Source organism: Penicillium macrosclerotiorum, assembly GCF_028827735.1.
Source record: "Penicillium macrosclerotiorum strain IBT 26536 chromosome Unknown utg000008l_segment0_segment0, whole genome shotgun sequence".
Lineage (NCBI taxonomy): Eukaryota > Fungi > Ascomycota > Eurotiomycetes > Eurotiales > Aspergillaceae > Penicillium > Penicillium macrosclerotiorum.
This window is the reverse complement of record NW_026643087.1, coordinates 2,601,400-2,619,133: the sequence shown is the minus strand read 5'-3', so window position 1 is coordinate 2,619,133 and position 17,734 is coordinate 2,601,400. Positions and strand designations below refer to the sequence as shown.

Sequence of the window (17,734 nt, the reverse complement as noted above, 5' to 3'; positions counted from 1 at the left end):
TTGAAAGATAATAATAGTTACAAGTTCTTAGACAGCTAAAATTACAGGATAGTCTCTCCATCATGAGACCCATTTGCCAATAGTCTCGCCAAACCAGCTGACAGCCTTCTCCCGTCGCTTGTCCCGGGCGTCCCCTTGGGATTTCATGAAAGGACTGGCCTCCTGGACATATAGCTTCTGTTGCTCCAGTTGAGCATTGTGGGCCCGAATCTCCAGCTCTCGTTCATGTGGTGTGAGCTTAGCCAGGGGCTTGGAGGGTTTGAACCCTTCTGGAATGGCCTCGCCGCCGGGGATCTCCAGTTGCTTGTTACCCGGCTCCTGGGAGGGCGATGGCTTTCCCGGATGAAACAGGGATGTGATCGGTGGTACCTCCAGGCCGGCTGCTTTGGCCTCTGCTACTTCCTTCTCATAGTCCAGCATTTGGTGATAAAGCTTGTCGGCGTGCATCTGGATTCGTTCCTCTTTCTCAGGATCATAATCGAAGGCCGCGGCGTAACCCAGAGCTTGCAAAAATTTCTAATAAAGGTTTGAAATTAGCATACTTTCACCTGGAAATCATCAAGGAAGAGGCTAGATGGTAGATGAGAGACGCCTACACTTTGGGTCTGATAGCATCGCGAGAAGGTGGCATTTTCCGCCGAGCACATCGTCAACCGAGACTCAATCTGCTTCTTCCAATTTCCAGTCTTGAAACAGAAGGTCAAGGCTTCATGCTCCAGGGCACAATTCTCCATGGCGGCACGCTGAACTGTATCACCACGCTCTTTGTACTTTTCGATCACACGTTCCGCCCCGCGCACGCCTGGGCTCTCTCCGTCATTGCTCGGGGGCTTGTAGGTTTTCCAGAGATCCGCATAGCGACCATCCTGATAAAGCGATGCCGCTGGGACCTTGGGCTCGGACGATTCGGCGGGGGTCGTGGGTTGGGGTGACGGCGTAGGGGTCGGGGTTGGTGACTTCACATCTGCAGGGACGTATTTGTCGGGCGTCTCCTGCTCCAGGAACTCCCGGAGCCCCGGATCGAGCTTCTTCACGGGATCGTTCTTGCTATCGCCCCAAAACCAACCCATTGGGAATGACTCAAGCGACAAAGAGGGGAGGTCTGGAGAAGGGCGACTTTGCTGGGACGTCGCGGAGAAATCGGGACAAAAATGGATCGCCCGATCGCCTTTGGGCCCGACCGCCGGCATCTCTGCTTCTCCAACATCCAACACGACGCGTCTATCTCGACGCCGTTCCTCCACCATGGCTTCCAGTATGTATTAAATGTTTATCGAGAGGGATTGGGACATCTTTACTAACATTTTCCCAGCACGCGAGGAGCGGCTGCAAATGCGACAGCGCGGAGCTGGGTACACGCGCCTCTACCCCGCGAGAACCATAACATAGATATCGACAGCTAACGAGCACAACAGCACGCGCAAAATTAAAGAAGTCGATTTTGGATTCTCCTTTGGAGGACCCGCAAACGAGGCCTCAGATGCGGCAGCATTTCCCCTGATCCCTGAATCGACAGCGCCGTCGCAAACACACATCGCGCCGACCACCGCGACGCCAGCGCCGAAAGCTCCCTCACAGTCGCATTCGCATGCCCAGCAGAAGTCTGGGCGCACACCAACCAGTTCGCGCAATCACCTTCCCGAACGACCATCGGAATATGACCTACCTTCGGACGACCCGCCTATCCAGCCGTCTAGCAGTAAACGAAGGAGACTCAGTACGTCGTCGGCTTCGCAATGCCTTTGGCCTTTGAATAGGTTGTAAGCGCTGCTAATACATTCCTGATAGACCCACCTACTCGGACAGATGATACACCATCCTGGGCCCAGCCGTCGAAATCAACAAAAGATGACTCGATAACAACACAGACTGGTGAGGAAGCGACCCCGACAAGGTCTGTGTCGCAAGCCGCCGTCCCAGACCCCACGACGAACAGAATAGGACACAAAAATGAGGTTTCGAGCACCAATGGACTAGCAAAATCCACGCCCGGTATATCCGAGCCTTCGCCAAACAGCGCGACAATACTTGCTCGAACGCGCCCGGCGATGGCCCCATTGCCTGCATCCCGGCTGGTGATTGAGCCAACTCAACCCGCGAGGCAAATGAATCAGGGTCAGTCACCAGCTGAAACGATCGAGCCAACAACCGAGCCGGCGAAAGAGAATGAAGCACGACCGAGAAAGAATGCCCCACGAAATTCTACGTCACCAAGTGTTGAACTGGGTGATAATTCTAAGACACAAGCCATACCCCGGCCTGATAGCTCGACAAGACTCTCCGAAGACAACCAAACTCATATATCTGATGCAGGCATTAAGACGGGGCGAAGGGGGGTGAAGCCCGATCAGGGTGCTGATACAACCGAAAGCCCTAGGACCACCAAGAATAGGCCACCATCTAGGGATGGTCCAAAATCTCGGCGTCCCCGGGCACGCCAAGTCAACAGCAATACTTCTCCAATACAGAACACTGAAGATACGGTGCCAGAAACGGAACCCAAACGACAAGACGAGGCCGGCAGTGTCGAAGCGCAGGCGACTACGAAGGCCAAGCGAACTCGGGGTACACCACCCCTTACCAGCAAAAGAGCGCACGCAACCAAGAGCAAAGTCCGACCACAGCAGCAAAGAGAACCCATTCGGACAGAACCACAGTCATCCAATACTAAACGTCGTCGGGGGGCGCCGTCGCTTGCTCAAGAAACACCCGATACGACGGTGTCTCAAGAACAACCAACGAGCCGAATTGAACCCACAAGCTCTGAAAACCTACCACCTAAACCGACTCAACATCGGGGACGCAAGCAGGACAAGAAGCGAGAGGCACAGGCAGAACCGGGAGCTGAGACTGAACTCGAGCCGGAATCTCAGCCCCAACCAGACACTGAGGGAGATCTCGCACCAGAAACCGAAAGTGCGTCATCCAAGTCTCGCGGAAGACGAAGTAAGAAATCGAAGCGTGCAGCGGATTCAGAAAGAACGCCATCGGAAGAGCAGCCAGATCCTGAAGCCACCCAAGAATCGAATCGGAAGGCTAGAGAGCCTCGAGGCGAAACCGTCCCCGTTACTGTCCGTCGTCTTTCCAACCCTGCCGCTTTGGGTGCGCCATATGCTTCTGCGGATGGATCTGGCGGTGATGACGAGGGATCTGCCGACGAGCTCTCCCTTGGCCAGAAGACTAAATTGCCCAACCGCGGGGGCGTCAACCCGGCAGATGTCTTAGGCCAGATTTGTCGCGAGACACTGGAGAAGACTCTTGCAACACTGAAGAACGGGATTGCCAACGAGACGAATCCTCAAAAGCGGGCGGAGTGGACGCGCAAGCGCAGAGCTGTCGAAACCTTCGGATCTGAATTGGATGGCCGTCTATTAGATCTGAGCGAGATGTTGGATAGCAACTTTGTACTGGGAGTACAACTCAAGAAGGCGAAACGAGACATGATGGACCTACGGAGCCAGCTGTACAAGGTCCGGCGGGAACGTGAGACTGTCGCTTTGCAGATGGATGCCGTACGCAGCAAGCACATGGAAGAAGAACAGGCAAAGATGGTGAGTGATACCTCTCTCTATTTCTCTCAACTACCCGGAAGCTATTCAGATCAGAAAGGTTGACAATATACTCTAGTCCCGTACCACCATAAACCACTCGCTTCACAGCCTGGAATTAGCTCTCGATCGCAGCCAACATGGTGCCGCATCCGGCTCCGACCCGTCTTCTGCCGATCTCGAGTTTCTACTTCGTACCGTTGCTGACGAGGTGAGTTCTCGAGCGCCCGGTGCACAAGGGGGCTTGCTTCACCAAATTCGCGCCTTCAATCACCAACTTGAGACTACTGCACGCGCTCTCGAGAGGTCATGATTTTTTTTTTGGTTTTCTTTTTCATGCTGAATCGAAGTCGCATTTCTGCCATGAAATGGGACACTGTAATACCATGATACCAGGCTGCAGCCAGTTTGTGCCCACAAGCAGGAGAGAGAGGAAAGATTCCATGGCTGGACCAAGGAAGAAGGCGTTCAGAGACCGATGTAGAGTTGTTTTGATCTAATCGATCACTCTATGCAATGTGATTTCACGATAGTTACACGGTAGTTTCGATAATGGATCAAGACTACCATAGTGCAAAATATTCACTCATCCATCAGTGGAAGGACCGCGGAGTTGAGTGGAATGACAACGTGCCAGGATAACTCGTGTTGTATAAAAATAAACTCCTGATCTGAGATATGAAATAGAGTTTAGTGGTAAAGTGACCCGGGCAAACCTTTGCCGCGCGCGAGTGGATCTCGGAGACTTAGGAGCGCAGAATTCGAAAGAATTCAACAGTACCTAATCCACTCCTTAGCGAATTTGTAAAAAAACTCGGCATCGGTTGCTTTGAAATCCATCGAGTGGGTCCACGGCTTCGTTGCAAGAGAGGAACATGAAGAAATATAAACCTACCTCCGCCTCGTCCAGTGCTCTAACTACCACCATCGGTTAAATCCAGACGGGATTGAAGTTTTCTCGACTATCACAATCTATCACTATATACTACCATGTCGAACTTGTTCAGTCCCCTCCGTGTTGGGCGCATGGAGCTCGCCAATCGTATTGCCATGGCGCCGATGACCCGCTTCCGCGCCGATGACCAGCATGTCCCGCTGCCCATAGTCAAGGAATACTATGCTCAACGTGCCTCTGTGCCGGGTACTCTGCTCATTACCGAGGCAACTTTCATCTCTCCCCAGGCCGGCGGCTACCCCAACGTGCCTGGGATCTACAACGAGGCCCAGATCGCCGCCTGGAAAGAGATCACCGATGCCGTCCACGCCAAGGGGTCCTACATCTACATGCAACTCTGGGCTCTGGGCCGCGTGGCCAACCCCGACCTGCTCAAGGCCGAGGGGGGCTTTGATGTCGTTTGTGCTAGTGCTATCCCTGCCTCCGCCGAAGCGCCCATGCCGCGGCCCTTGACCGAGGACGAGATCCAAGCCTATATCAACGACTATGCCCAGGCTGCCCGCAATGCCATCGCTGCGGGCTTTGACGGCGTGGAGATTCACGCGGCCAATGGCTACCTGCTCGACCAGTTCATCCAGGACATGAGCAACCAGCGTACAGACCGCTGGGGCGGCAGCGTCGAAAACCGCTCCCGCTTCGCCATTGAAGTGACCCAAGCCGTCGTCGACGCCATTGGCGCCGACCGAACTGGCATTCGCTTCAGTCCATACAGTACCTTTCAAGCCATGAAGATGGCCGACCCGTACCCTCAGTTCGAGCACCTGGCACATGCGATGGCCTCTTTCAAGCTGGCCTATGTTCACTATGTTGAGGCGCGCGTCATTGGCAACGCCGACGGTGGGAGTAGCGAGAAGCTAGAGCCATTCCTACAGGCCTACGGCCAGGCTGGCCCCGTGATCATTGCGGGCGGATACAAGCCAGAATCTGCCCGGGAGGCTGTTGATCACCAGTATCAAGGTTATGATGTGGTGATTGGCTTTGGCCGTCCTTTTATTCCAAACCCGGATCTCGCCTTCCGACTGAAGGAGAACGTGCCGCTTGTGCCGTATGACCGCGACACCTTCTATCTTCCCAAGGATCCTAAGGGATTTATCGATTTCGACTTCAGCCCAGAGTTCAAGAAGGCCACCGAGGCTGCCGCTTAAGCATGAACAGATATGATTGTTCTGTTCTTATCTTATAAACGTGGCATTTGCATCTTGCATTTATAGCGTTTTTTGTTTCAGATTGGATTTCCGTTTTTTTTTGTTTTAGAAATTAAATAATGAATATATGAATACTACAAAGCTTTATCTTATAGTTTATCCTATAGTATAAGGCCGTCACGCGAAGCCTGCTAGTATAGAATTTCAACACTAGTCAGGCCTCGTCCACACTGTGGCTAACACGATAGTCCTGCAAAGGGGCCTGTCAAACGCTATAGCTTATACTGAGCTAAAGTTAGCATTGTGTTCAGCGGATCCAATCCCAGGCGATCGGCTTACCCGAAATTCACCATTCTTCCTATCCGTCAAATCCAGGAGCCCTGAGTTCTCCGAAGGCGCCTCGCCCTCATGGTGCCGGCCCCTGCGCCGATTCTCCCACACATAATAGGTCCGGAGCAAAAAAGTCGTCACAATAGCTACCAGGATAGTCGCAACGAGCGCAATCTTAGCCGGAACATAGTCTGGCTCATCTTGCGTGCGGAACGTAAGCGGGCCCAATATATTTCCCAAGCAGAATGACATCAAGAGAATGGCGTTCATGGTGACTTTCTTAGTGTGGCCAGCCACATTGGCGCCAGCAATAGAGTACATTATTGGAAGCGCAGACCCAGTTATCTGCGTCAGGTAGTTACCTGCCAACTGAGCGGCTTTCAGATCCTTTGGCGAGAAGGCAAGTAAACAGCCGCCTAGTACGCCACAGCAGAGAGCGGCTGCGACACAGAGGCAGCGCTGGTCGTAATGGGCCGCGAGAAAGGAGAACAAGAGGATGCTAACAATACTGACAGCTCCATTTGGAATATTTAAGAGCTCGGTCTCCTTCGTTGTGAAACCAATGTTCTTGATGATCAACGAGGTGAAGCTGCTGATGGCGGCGTTGGATACATTCATCGATATCACAATGATGGCGATCAGGTAAGTCTGGGGGTCGCGAAGAGTCTCCAAAGCCTGATCCCCTTTGAAGTGCTTGTTCTCGATGCCGGTTTGATTCTCGCGTAGTCTGTCGATGGCGAGGACTTTCTCGGCCTGTGTTAGGCGAGAGGTCATTGGGTTATCCGGAAGGAAGATGAAGATGGAAACTCCAACAGCGATCGTAATAATGCCGAAGACTAGGAACAAAATTTGCCAGGATTTAAAGCGGTCGTTTGTGTAGAAAAGAAGTCCGTATGAAACTAAAGCCCCCATGATAGAGGCTGTGCCGGTACCGAGGTACCAGATTCCCATGCGCCTAGGCTGTTCATTCCTTTTGTACCACATCGAGGTAATCAGAATTAAAGAGGGAGCAATAGCGCTCTCAAAGCATCCCAATAGCACTCGCAGAGCCACTAAACCGCCAAAGTTCTGCGCGATGCAGTTCAATGTGGTCATGAGCCCCCACAGTATGACATTGAAGCCCAGGTACTTCGCAGTGGGACACCGTTGCATGAGATATCCTGTTGGCAACTCAAAAAAGAGATATGTGATATAGAATGCCAACGTCAGGTCTGAGAATTGGTTCGTTCGCATGTTGGTGTCGCTAAGCAGACCCATCACGGAGGCATAATTGATGATTACCTTGTCCAGATATTGTAAGTTGTATGCAGCCCACATCAACGGCATGATCATCCAGTCAATCTTCCTAACCAATCTCCTTTCATCAATCAGAATTGCGACAGCCGTGTCCCCATCGCGTAAGAATTCAAGGGCGGCATCTGCTTTGCCTGCCGGTAGCATGCCATTCTTGACCTCGATATTGACGGACTGGGTTGCAATCGAGTAGGTTCGCCCTTCTTCGGGATTGCTCATTTTGATTCGCTCAATTTTGCCTGGCTCAATGTTGCTTCTAGATGATAAATCTATTCCAAAGAAAGGGCTCTAGTGTCGAGTTTCTCCTTCGCGAAACTCGGGCGATTTTAAATACTAGACAACCCCACTTCTCCCTCCTGAATGGCGATACGGAGTAGCATCATGAATGTGTTCTGTACCGAGAGCTGCCAAAGGTGTGCTACTGATATCATGAGAGAAGTTGCCTTTTCAAGAAGCTTGATATCTGTAGGACCCTTCGACGGCGTGCGGAGGCGCGGGCTGTTCCGCCTGTGATGCCAACGCACGGACAGGTTGGCTGATAGCTCGCTCGATGGTTGGCTGTTTTCCTTCCCGAAAGCTAGGAGAAATGTTTGCAGCAAATTACAGATAAACAAACTGCCGGGACTTCGACAGGCTCATCAATTAAGCCGTTAGACCTGATCGGGAAGGTGCTACAAGACAAGGGAAATATTGGGTAGACGCAGGTAGATAATGGTAAATGGGTACTACCACCCCCGCACATCGAGTCATAATAATGGTCTGTGGATCATATACCAAAGCAAGAAGATAAACGAGAGTAGAGGTTACATCTGCCTTGTACTTGTCTTATTCGCTGAAAGACGGGCTGGTCTGGAAAAGTTGGGGAAATACTCCAGGACATCTTATATCCGCGAGTAAACAATATTTTTCCATGTATGTCCAAGTGTGCATGGGCTACTCCCACATCAAACAATCAAAAGGCCACTATCATTGTATATGAGAAATTCCCTTATGTTGAGTTGCCATAATGTATGCCGACCACTACAACTTACTCTCTAATCTCTATATTTATCTGATACTACCAAAACGCTCCCGAGGCGATCAAGTGAAAGTGGAAGGAGAGGTGATAGCGGAGAGTTCAAGTGGAAGAAGTAAATGATTAGCTTAGCCTAGAGTAAAATGGAGAGCATTTAGCCAAAGTTACTGACACTGCTATCCTTTCGCACATTTAACGCCCTTAAAGCATTACTTCTGTCTCATGTGTTCATCGAAGCAGTAAATACCATCCGCAATTGAGGCAATCCGTGGCCACATGCAGTCGATATTTTTCATACTCCTTAATATCGACTTCATCACCTCTTTGATATGCGGAAGCAGCATTTGAAGTTCAGCCATGCTATGCTCTAGTACTCCCCATAGGGAAACATCTCTGCCATGATGGCTCGCGATTTTTCTTGCCATCTTGCCAGGTCAAGGTGAAATTGTTTTGGTTGTGTAAGGGAGGCGGGGAAGACTAAATGCCACATTCTACGCGGATTGTGGCTTCAGAATGCCAAAAATGTTCACGCCACTTTATATCCTCAGCCTTGAATCATTCCCAATTGAGAAAATCTACCTTAGAGTTTGCACATGATGTGCCAAGGGTACCATTACACATGTATATTCAGAAAGTGCGCGTTGTATTGATCAGCTGTCTATCAAATATTATCGTTTTCATTCATAAATATCTATGTTTTGACAAAAGGAAGTATAAAGTTCAAGGAAGAGTATAACCGCCATCGATGACCAGGTTTGATCCAGTCATATAGCAGCATGCATCACTGGCGAGGAAAACATAGGCCTATGTGAGATTAGTATGTTATCGAATTATAGGAAATTGAGTTGAGTAATTTACAGATTTCAGTTCAGCAGGTTCGCAGATACGGCCACCGGGAATCATGGATATCCACTTTTCGAAAAGCTTGGGGGGCTGTTGAGTGAGCACTATTTCGTGGGATTAGGTTAAATTTGAGGAGCATAATGGGTTGGAAAAAGAATAATCACTCACTTTTTGTCATAATGAAACCAGGAGAAATGCAATTCACACGCGCGAAGTCGGTCCACTCGACAGCCAGACTCTTTGCTAGATGCACCGCGGCCGCCTTGGAAGCGTTGTATGCATATTGAGTCTGTGGGATATTGACTAGAATGGCGCTAACCGAGGCAGTGATAATGAAGTTACCCTTCCCCTGTTTCTTAAAATCCTTGCCGGCAGCTTGCGTGGTCCAAAAAACCCCGTCGTAGTTGACGCGGTTATCACGAGCCCAACTCTCCTCATCGTACTCCAATCTTGGTCTGTTAGTGCAAGTGCCTGCATTTGCGATGACTACGTCAAGCCGGCCGAATTTCTCGGCAACTTGATTGAGTGTAGCGGCGATCTTGCTCCGATTGGTGACATCGGATTGGTAGGCCAGGACGCGGCGACCAGTTTCCTTAGCAATCTTGGCAGCACTCTCAGGAGCGTCAGCCGTGCTAGTGTAGAGCAGGGCAACATCGGCCCCAGCCTCGGCCATACCCCGAACCACTTCCAGGCCAATGCCACGAGCGCCACCAGTCACTGCGACAGCACAGGTGTGTTTACGTCAGGAGGTTGGTAAAGAGGCATTATGACAGATGAAAGTGAGGTTGTAAAAGAATATGGAAGCGACACAACAGAAAAAAATATGATAATGATGAAAGTAGCACTGGCAACCAGCAGAGTCTTTAATAATGACCATTCCGACTCTTAGAGGGGTTCTCTGATGCCCTTCCTTTCTATCCATCTGGAGAGGGTGGACAGCTTCTGCCGACTTGAAACGGTAATAATGACGAGGACTAATATTTCAGGTCAATTATGCGTGAATATTTATGGATAGTAACAAGTGGGGTTTATCCTCTTCCCCTTTCGGTCAAATTGCGGGATTGACTTTCCCCGGTTTTACCCCGCGACAAGCTCCAGGGGGTTAACGCTTTGCCCCATGCAATCACTCGGCAGCCTTGCATCTTGCATGGAATTCCTTTTGCCGTTGGCCCCCTTACTATCTACTTGCGGTCTAACATCGCCATACTCCTTATTTTTAGTGAGCACAAGATGACGTCTGGCCCACTCCGATCAAAGAGGACAAGCCGTGATACTCATCGGTCGCGCAAAGGCTGGTAAGTGATTACATGGCGGAACGTGACACATCACTACTAAGCCTGGCCATTTAGCCCGGAATGCCGGTTCCGTAAGATCAAGTGTGATGAGACACAACCTGAATGTACACAATGTTTGAAAAATGGTCGGGCTTGCAGGATCATCGATGGTCTTTTTCGGCCTCACTCCCTCTCTTTCCCGACCGCTCCATCTCCCCGCCGGGCTGAGAAATCCAGCAAGGCACAGTCCCCGCCCCGACTAGCAGTACAAGAGGAGCTTGCGGGAATCTGGGGATCGCCATCGCAGGCCAGTAAGTCTACTAGTTTATTTATTTTCTTGCTCGTTCTCAGCCAATAGTTTGAATTTTCTGACCCGCCCTTTGTGAAAACAGATCAACCGCCATCTGGTGGGGATGTTGTCGGTGGCCTTGAGAGTACTCATGAAGTGAGGGTCTCGAATACCTCACCAGCTCAACCAACAACAGACATCCCGGTCGAAGGGCTTTTAGTTCCAACGTCAGCGGTGATTGATTATCAAGTAGCAACCGGAACACCATCTGCTCAGTCATTGCCTTCCAGTAATCTAAGCCCCAACGTTGTTCAAGACTACCCAACGGTGATAAGTCACGCCTCGTCCAATCAATCTGCTATCCCTGCAAGCTTACTGGAAGAGACCAGTCGAGATTACGTTGAGGTTTGTTTCTTTCTGCGACATTTCGCGGAAACCACAGGGCTATGGATGGATATTGCTACTACTCAAAGAGCATATTTCAGCAAATATGTTGTTCAGCTTGCCAGGCAAAGTCCATTACTACGATACTCCGCGTGTGCAATAGCAGCCAAACAGCTAGGCCAGATGAAAGATTTCACCTCGTCTATAGACAGGACCCAACGGTCAAATATCACAGCATCTGCCCTTCTCAAGCCTGGATTAGATTTCTTATGGTATGGGGCGAAGTATTATGAGAAGGCAATTCGGCTGATGTCTCAACAAATTTCACATACTCCAAACTCCACTGCCCATCCTTCTCCGCAAGATATTTACCAATTGCGCAGAAATGATCACCAACAACTTGAGGAAAATGAGAGCTTGTCATCCATTTTTCGAATTCTATCAGCGTCTATTCTTAGTTCCTACGAAGAGCTCAATGCAACCATGGGGGCATGGTCTGGGCATCTGAACGGCATCAATAAGCTACTTTGGCCACATCTCGATATCCCGATTCCCCCTGAAGTTTCCGCCACCATTCCTCAAGCAGATAGGGCATTGGACATGTCTTTTTGGTACTTCGCTATTGAAGATGTTTTAAATAGTTGTAAGTCGTGTAATCCACCTCTTTGTCTTTGCAAATTCGATATAGAGCTTTTAAAGCTTTACATGGCAACTGTGTTAACTCCACAATTTCATAGTTGTCTTGAGCCGACCATGTCGATTGAACCCGGACGATATCTCATTATGGCAGAAAATGGGCCTCCCACTAAACGATACGGGGCAATTGGTAGTCAATTACATCGATGAGCAGTATCAAGAAGTCACCTTCTTTAAAGCTCTTATTCGACTCCTCTGCAAGTTGATCAGTCAAGATTGCGGTGCCTCTACCCAATGGGTTCATCTTGATTTCGAGTTTTCCCGGTGGTATCACGCATTGCCCACGGAATTCTTAGCCCCCATAAGCCAAACACTTCCACCATCACAAAATAACCTGGAAGATCTTTCAATGCTCGAAATATGGTATGGATCGGAGATCTGTGCAATTGCTATGGCATATTATCATATGGCAAGGATCTTGCTCTTAGTGAATCAACCTAAGGAAGCATTCCTTTCCGTGCAGTCACGCGGACCTCAGGACTTGCTCCGTACCTATAATAAGTTACAACGGGAACTTGTCGATCATGCAATGGTAATAATTCCAATAGCGTTCGGGATGCCTAATTCCTTGGTGCAAAAACACATGATCCAGCCACTGTATGTCGCTGGGAGATGTTTACCGGGCTCCAGTGAAAGACAGGTCGTCGTTCGACTACTGCGACAAATTGAAGATAAGCTTGGATACTTCACAGACTACCGCATCAAGGATTTATTTGACGAGTGGGGAATACCATTTGAGCCCAGGAATCATGATTGCCCGTGATCTCTGGTTATGTTCGCTATATTGTGACCATTAAAGATATTTAATGAGCAACAAAATTTTAACCATCAAGTCTAATTCATTATCAACTCGCCATCTCAAGCATTAACCCCCGCCTTTCAATCAAAGAAAATTCACACGCATTATTAATTCTCATCAACCATGAAAACATCGTTCAGCACATTTAGTAGCCAACACCGGCAATCATAACTTTGAATACATCTTGGCGCCCAGCCTTGACAAGCGCAAAGGCTTGCTCTGACTCCTCAAATTTGTAGCGGTTTGTAATCAGACGCTTGACATCAATTTGACCCTTAGCGATCAGATCAATGGCAGCATGATAGCAGCCAGCCAAGTAGCGAATTGATCCCTTGATTACCAACCCACGGGTACAGACAGCGGTAATAGGGAAGTTGATGTTCTCCTTGCCCATGCCAGCCTGCACAAAGGTGGCCCCCCTCTTGGCCGCGTAGATACCGATTTGAACACAAGGCTCTGCGCCAGAACATTCAAGAACAACATCCGCACCATCACCAAGTCCCAATTCTTTGTTCATCTGTAGTGCAACCTTCTCCGCATGTTCCATAGGGTCCGCGCCCGGCTCTGCGCGAGGAGGGTACACACATGGTCGGTACCATATGACTTCGCGACATCAAGATGAGACTGAACAACATCAACACCAATAACGGTCTTAGCTCCATAGGCCTTGGCGACGGCCTGGCATAAAACACCAATTGGACCACACCCAAGAACAAGTACGGTCTGGTGTGCACACAGCTCGGCTGTCTTAGCGATAGCCGCTGCAACAGAGACAGGCTCGACCATCGCCGCCTCCTCCAATGTCATTGAATCAGGGACCTTGTAGCAGAAGTCGGCGGCGTTGACATAGTACTTGGCAAGGGTACCATCCCAGGGTGGTGTGGCAGCAAAGATCATATCACCACAGAGAAGGTAGGAGCCCTTTCGGCAGTACTCACAACGTCGACATGGGACGCCAGGCTCCATGGCAACTCGATCGCCAGGTTTAAGGTCTGTCACCTTGTCACCAGTCTCGACGACAACACCCGAGGATTCGTGGCCCAGCACCATGGGGCCGGTGAGCTTGCAATCGCCAATGCGACCGCGTTGCCAGTAGTGAACCTAACAAAAGATAAATTAGGATTAGGAACTATGTCTTGGTACATCTGATTCTGATTCAGTTGAATGATACTTACGTCGCTACCACAGATACCGGTCTGCGCAACGTGGACGATAACATCGTGGGGGTCCTTGAGGACAGGCTTGGGGCGGTCCTCTATGACAACGTCCTTGACGGCGCGTAAGACGAATGATGGATTCTGAATCATTCAAAGGTCAGAGGGAATAACATATGAGTTCAATTAGACATGCATTACATACTTCCATGATGTGACCTCGAGAATAAGTCAATCAATTGATGACGGTTTGCTTTTTTTATCAACATATCCATACCTCGTCCTTCCTTATATACTTGACACACCAAATATGAGATATAGGAGCGCGGGGTCATTCATTCTCAATTGAAAAGTTGGAAGTTCTGTGTCGACACATACTGCGACGTGGCGAGGATGTAGATGTCTAAACTAGAAAATTCATGCGGATCCACTTATTGATCCACCCGAAGTTGGTCTAATCGGCAAGTATACTCCTTCAAGTGAAAGTTTCCTTGGTTCGTGAGGGAATAGAGAAATCGAGAACCCCTCCTTCTCAATCGCTGCAGCTTGTGGGTAATAAAAAATGAACCACTGTAAGGTATCTCGCTCTCAAATAAATTTAATTCCGGATGGCATTTACGTTAGTGTTTTTTCACCCATCCCTTTTAAGGTTGAAAACGCCAACAACTTGAGCTTGCACCAGGCCCCTTTAGTTATTTGGCCCTCGTCTTAAAACGATTTCAAAATGCCTATCCCGACTCCACAAGCCGACCGATTGGCGGATCTCTTCAGTCTCAAAAGCAAGGTTGTTGTGGTCAATGGTTTTTCGGGGTCCTATGGCATCGGCCTTGAAGCCGCCCGTGGCTGTGCCGAGATGGGCGCCTCCATCGCTATTACATATTTTTCTCAGGAAGAGGAGGCGAACAAGGCTGCTTCACAGTTACAAAAGGACTTCAATGTCAGATGTATTGCCTACTTCTGCGACATTTGTGACTATGGCTCAGTTCAGAAATTAGTCCAAACCATGATCGCCGACTTCGGCCATATTGATGGATTTATCGCAAATGCGGGGCAGGCGACCTCTTCCGGGGATCTTGATGGAGGGATTGAGGACTGGAAGAATATTATTGAGGTTGATTTGAACGGTCCTTACTACTGCGCTAAAGCTGTCGAGCCGCACTTCAAGGAACGGGGGATGGGATCCTTCATCTTCACATCTTCCATGTCGGGCCAGATCGCGAACTACCCGCAAGAGCAAACGTCTTATAACGTTGCCAAAGCCGGATGCATACATTTTGCTAAATCTCTTGCAAATGAATGGCGAGACTTCGCTAGAGTCAATTCCGTCTCTCCTGGGTAAACATAAGGCTTGATTACATAACCGAGGTTCCGCACACGGGCTGGTAAAGCCGAATTTTGTGGGGTGGCGTGAGTTTATCGGCCAGCCCCCAAGTGGAGAGAACCCAGTATATCGGCCGGGGCTCCGTAGCCGGATGTTCTCAGGACTGTCGGGAGGCACTATCCTCAATATCATGGCTAGGTTATTCTTTGTAATTCCGGGGCCACTTGCCTTCGTTTAAAACTTTTACCCGGGGGTACATGTTCGTGAAGACTGGTGAGGTATGCGAGACTAGGTAGCTCAATGGGATGGAAAGACAGAAAGCAAGTTCCGTTTGGGGTAATATTCGCGATCGACGTTTTAACTCACCCTTTGTACAAGGGAGAGACGGTTTTGAAGAAGGGAATTTCGTCTCTTCCGATTAATCCGAAGTGTTTGCTTCTTTTCTTCAGCGCCAGACCTCGACCTGGGGTTCTGATTTAGAGGTTGAGGTTATGGATAACGCTATTGCAGGCCCCATAGCATTTAAATCGGCCCCCGGGGAGAAACCCCCGAGGGCCGTCGCCAGCCTACTGAGGTGCATAAATCACTTATTTTACAACTGAGATGGTATTGAGGCTCTTGGCACTCTATAGAAGCAGTGAAGATGGCCCAGAGCGGCATATCCCTATGAGGTATAAATAAGTCTGCATTCTATGATGACCAAAGACGAGTAAATTCAAAGTGAAGCTTCAACTTGAAGATTACTAAAAAGAATTCTGCACCAAAAAGCAGGCAACAACTCCAGGGCTCAAAGGGCCACTCCTTCGAACGCGTGGTTGACAAAATATAGTAGTCTCATGGTCAGGTGGCATTTGTGGGGTTGGATAATGCGGATGACAAGAATATCTTTGCAGTGTCAATACATCCATTGAACGAGGGCTACTGTTGGGCTTCCTGCCCGAGGCCGCTCATAGATCAATGTTGATCGCATTGCGAAATGAGCTTGCGGCACGAATTCTGATAGGGGTGATAGTCATGTAAATGAAGTTCAGCTAATAAATAAGGAAGAGTCCCTCGCTCTTTTACGGGGCAAGAATTTCGATCGCCCAATTTAGAGCCTGAAAAGGACAAGAGGGCACTGTTCCAGGCACAAGAGTATATCCTACTCGCTGTCACACAGGATGCAGCGTATATTGCCAACAGTTACCCCTAATCACTGTCTCTGCATACCGACTTTTCTATAAAAGCGAGTCGAAGCGCACGCGGCTTCTACCAGACAAGGACTCCACGCATCTCCGGCGCGATCCCAGCATTCGATAAGCGGTGATCGCAATATGGCGGTTATAGTTTGAGTAGATCCGTCAGGAGCAAGCGGTGGCGATCGATCTCCTGGCGTTGATGACTATGTTCGATGGGCAGGGAATCCCCGAAGATGTGGTGCACAACTCCGATCAAGATATCCTGGACTTTCACGATGAATTTGCGCCGCTGCTCAGCTATTCTCAGGCCCGACTGGAAATATACGACCTGTTGTTTGACATCCACCACCTAGTGTAATGATTGGTCTAGGCGTGAGCATCCTCAAACGCTCGGTAGCGTCAGTAAGTTTGGTGCAGCGCTCGTCGGCAAAAGAAAACTTTTAAAGATTCAGTTTGTTCAGTATAGGAGTCACTACAATTTCATATCCGGTTCATTGTTGATTCCTTAACTAATCGATCGTTTACTACGCTGAAAAGTAATGTTCTTACATAATGTCGCTTTTATCGCGAGGATCGATGACTCGTTGCACCAGCTATATATACAGGCTTGGAAGCAGATTCTGAAAAGTTTGCCAGTGGCAAACACCAGTCCAGAAAATAGGCGGATATTCTGCCATTCAGCTTCATTGGCGAAGGTTTTTGAGTATGGATGAGAGCTCCATTGAGCATGGCCATTGTGCATAGCGGTGTAATCACCTCCGAGGAAACCCAGCAGCTACACAAGTGCATCGCGCGGGTGGATTACTGATTACCTATACACATCTGGATTAAGGTTTTTTTGGTCATGACAGAATATCTTCATTTTAGAGCAATGGAAGTCTGTATACAAAAAATGAACCAACCTCAAATTCTTGATCATAGCTCAATAAATCAACTCATCAAGTTGGTATCTGGGCAAAAGAGCGCCCGATGCAGTGTCTAAGACAGACTTAGATGTTATCCTGATTAACCCAGAAATACCTCGTTACAATTGATGAATATATCTGATCAAACAACTATGTAACTTGCCGCCCATGGATTAGTTCCGGAAGCCTAAACTGGCCGGTAGACGTCACTTCCTCTAAGAACGAAGGCTGGTGTTCCTACTGGAGCCACAATCACCTTTTCTCCAAGATCCTTTTGTCGAGAATACTGCCGCACTCAAATACATAATGTTTCACAGCGAGCGCATGCTTTGGGTTGCCATGGGAGAGGACCCGGCGATGTAGGCGGCAGCAGGCTACCTGCGGGTCCTACAGAACAAGGACGCGAATTTAACCTCTGATACTTGTTATTCTAGCAGAATAAGGCTTGTTCGCCAGGTATTATTGCACAGACTGTGGCAAAAATGGTGAACTCCCAAATGACCGACTGAGAGTATGTGGAGCTCGAGGGGTACATCCAAATCAATCGATGGGTGGATGAGAACCGCCTTTCAATCATAATGGCGGGCTGCAGGGGATGATACACA

At 49.2% G+C, this 17,734-nt stretch overlaps 7 protein-coding genes across 7 annotated transcripts; 3 read left to right on the top strand and 4 right to left on the bottom strand.

The window, feature by feature from the left end:
• Positions 1–60: 60 nt before the first annotated feature.
• Positions 61–1,070, bottom strand: N7462_009132 (uncharacterized protein; the record flags this gene model as incomplete). The annotated part of the gene is made up of 2 exons (XM_057080846.1): positions 61–516; positions 591–1,070. The coding sequence occupies 2 exons, from the start codon at positions 1,068–1,070 to the stop codon at positions 61–63; spliced, it is 936 nt and encodes a 311-aa protein (XP_056931174.1).
• Positions 1,071–1,245: 175 nt separating this feature from the next.
• On the top strand, positions 1,246–3,861 carry N7462_009131 (uncharacterized protein; the record flags this gene model as incomplete). The annotated part of the gene is made up of 5 exons (XM_057080845.1): positions 1,246–1,255; positions 1,313–1,352; positions 1,416–1,717; positions 1,789–3,551; positions 3,628–3,861. The coding sequence occupies 5 exons, from the start codon at positions 1,246–1,248 to the stop codon at positions 3,859–3,861; spliced, it is 2,349 nt and encodes a 782-aa protein (XP_056931173.1).
• Positions 3,862–4,538: 677 nt separating this feature from the next.
• On the top strand, positions 4,539–5,648 carry N7462_009130 (alkene reductase; the record flags this gene model as incomplete). The annotated part of the gene is made up of 1 exon (XM_057080844.1): positions 4,539–5,648. The coding sequence occupies one exon, from the start codon at positions 4,539–4,541 to the stop codon at positions 5,646–5,648; it is 1,110 nt and encodes a 369-aa protein (XP_056931172.1).
• Positions 5,649–5,920: 272 nt separating this feature from the next.
• N7462_009129 (putative MFS transporter) lies at positions 5,921–7,490 on the bottom strand (the record flags this gene model as incomplete). The annotated part of the gene is made up of 2 exons (XM_057080843.1): positions 5,921–5,932; positions 5,988–7,490. 2 exons carry the CDS (start codon positions 7,488–7,490, stop codon positions 5,921–5,923), a joined length of 1,515 nt encoding a protein of 504 aa, XP_056931171.1.
• Positions 7,491–9,006: 1,516 nt separating this feature from the next.
• N7462_009128 (uncharacterized protein) lies at positions 9,007–9,844 on the bottom strand (the record flags this gene model as incomplete). Its single annotated transcript, XM_057080842.1, has 3 exons — positions 9,007–9,090; positions 9,145–9,233; positions 9,298–9,844. Coding segments are annotated over 3 exons (720 nt in total), but the record flags the coding sequence as incomplete, so codon positions are not given.
• Positions 9,845–12,716: 2,872 nt separating this feature from the next.
• N7462_009127 (NAD(P)-dependent alcohol dehydrogenase) lies at positions 12,717–13,936 on the bottom strand (the record flags this gene model as incomplete). The annotated part of the gene is made up of 4 exons (XM_057080841.1): positions 12,717–13,133; positions 13,157–13,672; positions 13,747–13,869; positions 13,931–13,936. 4 exons carry the CDS (start codon positions 13,934–13,936, stop codon positions 12,717–12,719), a joined length of 1,062 nt encoding a protein of 353 aa, XP_056931169.1.
• A 513-nt stretch (positions 13,937–14,449) lies between these two features.
• Positions 14,450–15,064, top strand: N7462_009126 (uncharacterized protein; the record flags this gene model as incomplete). Its single annotated transcript, XM_057080840.1, has 1 exon — positions 14,450–15,064. One exon carries the CDS (start codon positions 14,450–14,452, stop codon positions 15,062–15,064), a length of 615 nt encoding a protein of 204 aa, XP_056931168.1.
• Between the last annotated feature and the right edge of the window lie 2,670 nt (positions 15,065–17,734).